The sequence below is a fragment of the Cannabis sativa genome, chromosome 2 (genome assembly GCF_029168945.1).
Source record: "Cannabis sativa cultivar Pink pepper isolate KNU-18-1 chromosome 2, ASM2916894v1, whole genome shotgun sequence".
NCBI lineage: Eukaryota > Viridiplantae > Streptophyta > Magnoliopsida > Rosales > Cannabaceae > Cannabis > Cannabis sativa.
Window position 1 is genome coordinate 76,925,398 of NC_083602.1, and position 8,895 is coordinate 76,934,292.

Here is an 8,895-nt window from a genome sequence, read left to right on the forward strand (position 1 = left end):
AGATATATAAAATTATTGATAAACTGACATTCATAATTTGAAATAGAGAAACTCTGGGAATTCAACTTTTTAAGATTCAAAAACAGTAAAAAAAAATTTTGCTTTTCTTGACACGAGAGATTACAAGGTAGTTGTATCCATGTATAGGAAAACTAATAGCAAAGTATTCTCATAAACATAGAAAAAGGAATTTCTTCGTATAAGAAGTGGGGATATGAATTAAAAAATTGATATTATTCAGTTTATGATTATAGGATTGTGTCTGGCAGAAACCTGAATTGCTTAAGGGCCTGATACTTTTTGTCCGTGACCACGGGAGCCTGAACCAACCAAGGCGGGCATGGATACCGTCCCTACGAGCTGAAGAAAGGGCTTCCCCAAAGTAATGAACTTTTGTCTAGCACTTCATTCTACTGATTTTTCTAAAACAAAAAAAAACTGGTGTTATCTTCTCAAAATCTCCAATGTGACTAACAAAACCAATGCATACTCCATTCCTGAAATCGAAAGGAGTAAGGGTCATCATCAAACAAATCGACAAGACACACAAATAAAACTAGTGTTTTTTTGAGTTCGTTATTCATGAGAAGTTCCAAGGAACCACCGTAACACAAGTACGTACTGAAAACATACCAGCCCTATAGTGGAAGAAGCGGTGCTTTCTCCTCATACTCAACCCGATGACTAGCCTGAAAAATGCATATAAAATAAATAAATTCCAGTGTAAGATCATTTCGGAGAAATTTAAATGAACTTTGGCCAAAGATTCTTACATCTTCATTTGCCCCAGCTGCCATATTTAGAAACCGTGCTTCCTTTGTCCTGCAAATTTATTAACATAAGCAGACGCCATGTCAGATATAATCAGTCATTCAGTTACTAAATCAGAAGTTCATTTTTTAACTCAAATTTGAAAAATACAAAATCAACATAATGTTGGTAAATTTATGTGAATTCACCCAAAAGAAAGTGGTTTCTAAAACCAATCAAATGTTTCTCAAACACCCCAACAGAAAGGGGGGAAACGAGCTGGAGGGTGGGGGGATGGGATTATTAGACTTTCTCTGATGGAAGTTGGTTCATTATCTACTTTGCATGGAGAGTACATTATTTTAACATTATATACTAAGTTATTATGCTCATTCTATCAAAAAGAAAAAAAAAAAGTAAATATGTTCATGCTCAAGTGACGAGCAAACGATTGGGACTTATTTGACTGTCTCCATGGAGGGTATTATACTAATAACAGCCAAATATTATTTATACATTGTAATTGCTATAATTTTCAGTTCCCAAAATATTGTAGGTGGTTAGGACACTAAGAAAGTTTGCAAACCTTCTGGTATTTAAGAAAAAAATCTCAGTAAAATAACATCTATTTGAAAATTAAAATGATATAATATAGACAAAGGACAGGCTTTTGCCAATTAAAACAATTCACAATCATATAATATAGACAAAGGTGTGAACATAAACATACCTCTGGTTGTTCTGACTGTCTATCATTTCCAAGCTGCCATTTTGTGGCTCTTCTTTAGCCTTGGAAAGAGGTGAAAAGAACTGTACAGAAAAAATGTTCAGGCATAAACCAACTTCGGAAAGCAAAAATAAATATACATATATAAATATATTATGCTTAGCTTCTCCCAAACTTACCTGATGCATGGATATGAAAACAATAGATATTCCTAGGATGAAGTTCATAGTAAGCTTATGACCAAACATCAAAGCAGACCCTATACCCGTGAAGATTGTGGCAACAGTTGATGAATATTTCTTCAAAATAGTATCTGTAAGCATAACAGAAAACTTTTAGACAAAGGACAACAACGACTTTACAGATTGAAAATCAGTTTGTCAACAAAATCATAAGTACGGCAAGAATTAACGATTGCAAAACAATGAAAAAAATCCTTCAAGGATAGTGCTTTCTCTTTCTTCTTTCTTAAATAAAATTATGTTAATGAATACAGTGTTTGAAATAGAATTCTTAAAATGTAAGGTCCAAACGAGTAATAAAATACAGGTGTCCAACAACGATATTAACCCTTATTACAACTAAAGGTATTTTGGTAATATTTGAAAATTTATTGATCTTAGGATATGTTTGGTTGGGAGGAATTAAAACAGAAAAGTAAAAAATGGAATGGAAACAGGAATGAAATAGAATAAAATTTAGTATGCACAAAAAAATTGATAAAGAAATTATTAAAAAAAATAAATTTCATCTATAATTGGAATGACCTTTCTTCCTATTTTTTAATAGGATAGTCATTCCCACCAAAATAGTGGAAAACCTATTCTATTAGAATGACAATTCCAATGCTTTTACAACGCAACCAAACATAAAATAAAATGAAAATTGATTCTTTCCATTTCCTTACCCCCAACCAAACACACCCTTAGGGATTTTATTATAATCTTTAACTAGAGGTCTAAAATGAAATATCTAGAGATGTAGGGTCCAATTAGGTAATAGACCAAAACATAAGGTATAAAGTATAAACCCTCAACAAAAACTGAAAGGCGATATATCTGGCCAGTTATATTTAAAAATGTCACCTATATTCACAATGTCAAGACTTAGAGAAATATCTGGCAAACTTTGGGAATTTAAATGTTTAGGAGTGTTTGGTTTATTTATGTTCATGTTGTCCTTAACCTTAAAAGCATCTGGTATTCATGCCCTACCGATTGTACTAAGCGATACCACTAACTTGTACAGACATGGAAAGGTTAAGTCAAATGTGCACTCTTAGGAAGAAAAGGAGGTGTATACAATGTTCAGCTTCATATTGTTGCTAATATTAAAGTAAGAGAGGAATGAGAGTCAGAAAGTCTGAATCATAAATGACTTACTATTCAGTTGACATTAAATACAACTAAGGGAATATAGAAAAGGGGGTGCAATTAACAATGGTGAAAAAAAGAAACAAAGATTAAAGCAACTCAGTGATCACCTGCATATTTGAAAAAGAATGATGACAATATTCCTTGGGCTGCATTATTGCAAATTAAAAGAACAGTTGCCCTTGAATGCCCTTGCAGCAGGTCCAAGCTACCAGGACCTTAAAACATCAAAACAAGATAAAATGTGAGCTCAACATATAAATAATTAAACTTGATAACTGTAAAGCTTGTTCTAAATAAACTAAATTAGAAGCAAATTTAGCAAGTTGTCAACTAAAGAGATATAATTTTTGTGAAGATTTTACCATTGTATAAAGCCATTCCAAGAATTGCTAGCAAGTTGAATATGGCACCATAACCATACAAGAACAAGTTCTGCAAAAAAAACAAAAACAAAATCTTCACCTTTGAAAATATTCAGCATATCTAAACATGAATAGGCCAACAACCATTAGAATATTTGACCAAGGTGGAGATAAGAACAAGTACTGCTGAACGTAAGAGTGAAAGGCCTAGTCTTAACCAAACTTATCCAATTTCTACCTTCAGTCTAATTTCTTTTACTACAATGATATGAAGTACAAATAAGCTCCTCAATGCGATCATAGTAAATACAGGAACACTAGAGCAGCACTACTAGCAAGTAGAAACTTACCTGAAGGTAAATACTTGTGTCAAATTGGCTCTTCAAAGCATACTCGTTATAAACAGATGCCAGTGATGGAACAGTGACCTGCATCAGTATATTCATTTTCAATAAGACCTTCTAGTAAGTAGTAAATCATAACAGATAATCATAAAATGTCACCAAAATTTTATACACTGCTTTGCAAGCAGATCAAATATGCTGTTGGTTGTTTCATATCAAATATATATCACATCTTGATAGAATGCTACATAAAAATAAAATCATCTGAAGCAAGACAAGATGCATTTTATACTTACCATAAATTTGGTAGATCTGAGATAAATTTCAAATTCAGGTTAAAAGAATCTAGTGTTAGGATAGAAAGGCAGTTCTAGCAGAGAAGCTGTGATTGCTATTAAAGATACAGTAAGCACTAAAACTACAAATTTTCATATATCATAAGTTCAGTAAATCCTCTTTGACTTATATACAAACCATTCAAACATGGCAGTCTTTGGAAATATATATATGCAGATGAGCTTATAACAATATTAACCAGCATGACACTTGAACAACTGCATTTCGCAAATTATAATTTAAAACACTTGAATGTTTATTATCTTTTCATGAAATGAAAATTCTGATAATCTTCTTATTTGAAGCTAGTCGTGTATTTTTTTTATTTAATTAGAAAGAAAAAATAAAAAGAGTGCTCTGGCAGTTTACAAAGTTTTGCTTGCGTGTGTATTCTATAAAACAGGTCCTCCTAGCTTACAATTTGGTGCAGTTATTTATAATTAGTTTCAGTTGATTATCAAAATCAAAAAAGAGAAAGAGACCCTTCTACAGTTTAATCAATGTTGCAGCATTAGGAATCATTCAAATCGTAATCTACATAATACCACAGATACATGCTAGCCATACTGAACAATGATGCAAATGCAGATCATTTAGATACGTACAAAAATCAATGTATATAAGTAAGCGCCCGTTGATATTGGAAGACCAAAAGCGGTAGGGCCCTCAGGTAAAGATTTCAGCTGGTTCACACTAATTCCAATGAGCAAAAGGGCAAGTGCCTCCCACTGTTCCAGAATAGAAAAGCGAATATGAATAAATATTTAGTGTTGACTTTAACACCTCCAGAAAGTCAAAATATGTTGGATTCGCAAACAACATTTATTCGGCAAATTTACCTGAATAATAGAAAACCGCCGCTTCATTATCATTTTCAATAAAACAGCGATGACCAAAACCTGCAATTGTTAGCAACCCAGTAAAAGTTATTAAGGATGACAAAGAAAAGAATAAAAATATCGACACAAAGAAAAAGCTGGCTTAATTAAAATCCTGAATGTAGCAAGTGTGACTGACACCCTACAAGTATAAACTCACATTTAATTGCCAATAAAAAATTGTTTTGACATAAAATTAACTGTCAAAGTTTCTTTAACCATTAAAGAGAAGAAACTTATATACAAAATGCCTAGTATATCAAAAGTCAAGGCCCAAAGACACTTCTAGATAAAAACAATACAACACAAGTGACAATTTAATTAGCATGAAAACATATGTTTTTAAAGATATCATAACTTAAGGTACCTTGAGGTTGCTAAGCATCTTCACAGTTGCTGGGTTAAAGTAAAGCTGCACAAAAATAAATACAACTAGAGTTACAAAACCGCAGTATTTAATATGACGCCTGAAAATAACAATTATAGATTCTAGATAGAATTAAACCTGCATAGTGAACTTTAAATAATTATTAATAGCATAAAGGAAAGCAGGAACTGCAAGGAGCACATTGTTTCGAGCTGCCTGCACAAAGGGAGAAAAAGCAAGAGGTAAAAAGAGATCACGATGCATGTTCCTTATAGTTATAAATAAATAAATGGAGACTGGAGAACATTACAGCTTAGATTAATACATTTCTAACCAGCAACCCCTCAGCATAAACAAAAACAAATATAGAGAAAACTTAGATGCAGCCAACTCTTGAAAATATAGCATAATGTAATAGGTATGGAACACTTTAAATAATAGACAGTGACATAATCCCGCATGAGGAGACTAGAATGAAATTCCCAGAACACATGTTATGGCCTCACCAAACAAGGCTAACTTTGCTACAATACCCATGTGCAGTCAAGTTCTTTATAATAGCTACCCGCTTACCTGTACAAGTGTTGACAAAGAGAGAAGAGATTTCTCCCCGACTTTCTTATGTCGAGACTGAAAAACAAAAGTACACAATGAAGGAAAACATTAGTGCAAGTCAACCATGAAAGCAATCGTTCTTTTTCGTGTAAAAAAAAAAAAAGATAAAAAGCAATTGAATTTGCTGATAAAAGAAAATTATAAAATTACCTGAAGAATAAGCATCACAATAGCAAAAACAACTTTAGTTAACTCTGTTAAAAAGTTAACACTGATTGGACTGAAATTGAATTTCCCATCCACTTTAGACATATACACCAATATAGGCTGCACAGAGAGACATGTGAGTGAGAAACCGACAAAAACATTTGGATGTAGAAAAGAACTAACACAATTTAATAATAGAAATAGATTTATTGTTTTGGGTCTAAATCAGTTAAAACAGCAGCAACAAAACATAAAAAGTTTCAGAATATCCAATTTAAATGAAAATGATTAAAATCGAGTCATAATATGCAATGTAAAAATCAAACATTGTCTACAAAGGTATTACTGTATTATGTGAGATTGTTTCATCACCTGTAGACCAACCAACATGCAGTCTCCAACAACCAAAAGGATGTTAAGGATTCGAGTCTTTGAAGATACATCAGTTCTATGCCGGTCATATGCCCTGGCTATAGTTTTTGAACTTGGAGACACCAGTTTTGTACGGCAAACACTGCATTCTACCATTCCGTTCATACAAATGTTTACCGGCTGACCACAGTCTGTATTTACAACCAACAATAGTATCAAAATTTAGATGAAGCAACTTATCATGATGTGGACCCTCCAACAGGTCAGACATCAAACCGCAATAATATACCAGCCCCATTTAGACAATCAGTGCAACACAATCAAACTTTTACAGCTTTACATAGCTCATAAAAACAGCAAATTAGTGTTATGTTTTCTTCATGATACAAAATTTGAAAGTTTTAATCAACCTAACCAAATTACACCAAAAACTCAATCATGTTATATATGAAGGAATAAACCAACTATTTAAAATGTCCGAAGAACTTGGGATCAACCCATTCACTTAGTAACAACACTAGATCAATAACAACATAAATCCAAATTCCACATTACATTCACTTAGTATGTTAATTATTATACATGTATGATTTTTTTCATGTCCCATTTATATAACCTTAACGGGACACATAAAAACAGAGAAACAAAATAAAATTGCAAATTGAACTCCAGCTATATAAATCACAAAACCATAACACCAAAAGAAGTTTCAAAGCTAAAATTCCATAAATTTCAAACATTTAAAAATTTTGCAGAGGAGAAAGAGAAAAAATAAGTTGGTCATGATGGCTACTATGAAACGAGTAGAGATAGATCTCCAGCACAACCTAGAACCCATTACCAGATCAACCAAAATGAAAAACGAAAAATAAAAAACTACGCTTACCCAGTTGAGAATTTCCAGAAATCCAGGCAAGATCACCCAGATCTTGCTGTCAACACAATAGACAATCAGTCAATCCTCGTTATATAGATATATTTATACGTATATATAGATACATATAATAGAGAAATAAAGCAGGAAGAAACAATTTAGAGAGAGAAAAGCAAAGCGGGGATGAGATGGAAATCAAGTTTGGTGGGATCGGACTGTGAGCACCAAAATTGGCAGGCTGAATAAAACGACGGAGAAGGAAATTTTTTTGAAATGTCTGAATTTCATTCACCGTTATATATTATTTACGTTTATCTTTTTTTTTTTTTTAATATTTTTATATCATTTTTTATAAGAGGTTGCTTTTAGAAAAATTTACATCAAAATTTTAAAAAAAAAATATATAAAAATCTTTAATATCGAAATCTTTTTATTTTTATGCTTTAAATATTTTTATTTATAAAACTACTTCAATAAAAATAATAAATTATTTTTAATTATTTTATAATTTATTTATAATTATATTATAGTTATTAAGATGTTGTTTTTTTAATTATTTCTGGTTGTTTTATAATTTATTCATATTTAATTTATAGTTATCGTGAGATTAATTTCTCATTATTTTTTAATTGTGTTTTTATTTTTTTTAAACAAAGTATATTTTTATAATTTTAAAATTTTATGAATATATTTTTATAAATATAAACTCTATAGACTGTAATATTTTACATAAGCATAAACAAAAGTATTTTTTCTAAAATTCTTCATATTTTTACATCATTAAAAATTCATAATTTCTTTTTTTTAAAAAAAATCAATTAATGTCAAAGTTAATGTCAAAAAAAAAAAAAGCAAAGCCCAATGTGCTTTTTTGAAAACAAATCCTTAAAAAGAAATTATTTTGTCAAATAAGAAACATCAAATTTTTTTACTCTATTTACCTCACACATTTATAGTAGATCATACATCACTTCTTTATAATTTTCTTTAAACCATTTAAATAATATATTTATAATACACACAAATAATAAAATATTAGAATATAGCAGCAAAATTACCTAAATTTTATATTTTTTAACATTTAATCACAAAAACTGATTTTTTGATGACACATTTTGTTTTGCTCTTTACACTTTCGTTCAAAACCCTCAGTTAAATGTCACGGCAGATACATACGTGTACACAAGAGTACACGTGGTAAAATTTTAGTAGTCCACGTATTTTTAATTTTAAATATAATAAAAATAATTTAAAAATTATAAAAAATAATTTAGAAAAATAAAATTTTTTTTCTTTTTTTTCTTTTTGTTATCTTTTTCTTTTCTTTTCTTCTTCTCTCTCTTTATTCTTCTTCTTCCATTACCATCACCACAGTACTACCATCTCACCACAACAATTCTCACACCTCAACCACCATTATCATCATCACTATCCCACCATTACCACCATCACTATCCCACCATTACCACCACCCTTATCACCACCACAATACCATTATCACCACCACCATTATTCCCACCATACCACCATAGCCACCACAATCTTTTCGTTGAACCTAAAATCACAACAACAAAATTACCACCGCTAATATTAATATCCTAAATTATAAAAAATTAAAACCCTAAATTAAAATCACAAAAAAAACCACAATAAAAAATAATTAAAAAAATATTAAAAACTCTAATTTATCATTAATCATACAACTCCCTCTCCCCATCTTCTCTTCACAAATCAATCCAAAAAACAA

At 30.8% G+C, this 8,895-nt stretch overlaps 1 protein-coding gene across 2 annotated transcripts; it reads right to left on the bottom strand.

The window, feature by feature from the left end:
* Nucleotides 1-81: 81 nt before the first annotated feature.
* On the bottom strand, nucleotides 82-7,463 carry LOC115719609 (CMP-sialic acid transporter 2). 2 transcript variants are annotated; one of them, XM_030648709.2, is made up of 16 exons: nucleotides 7,161-7,463; nucleotides 6,275-6,465; nucleotides 5,906-6,022; nucleotides 5,714-5,770; nucleotides 5,279-5,356; nucleotides 5,141-5,185; nucleotides 4,735-4,794; nucleotides 4,501-4,623; nucleotides 3,566-3,643; nucleotides 3,216-3,285; nucleotides 2,961-3,068; nucleotides 1,657-1,790; nucleotides 1,481-1,560; nucleotides 774-822; nucleotides 634-689; nucleotides 82-422 (listed from the first exon to the last, which is right to left on the bottom strand). In XM_030648709.2, exons 2-15 carry the CDS (start codon nucleotides 6,437-6,439, stop codon nucleotides 639-641), a joined length of 1,215 nt encoding a protein of 404 aa, XP_030504569.1. In that variant the 5' UTR covers nucleotides 6,440-6,465; nucleotides 7,161-7,463; the 3' UTR covers nucleotides 82-422; nucleotides 634-638. The 2 variants fall into 2 exon arrangements, with proteins under 2 accessions (XP_030504569.1, XP_030504567.1); XM_030648707.2 differs by having other exon boundaries at nucleotides 82-497; nucleotides 7,161-7,429.
* Between the last annotated feature and the right edge of the window lie 1,432 nt (nucleotides 7,464-8,895).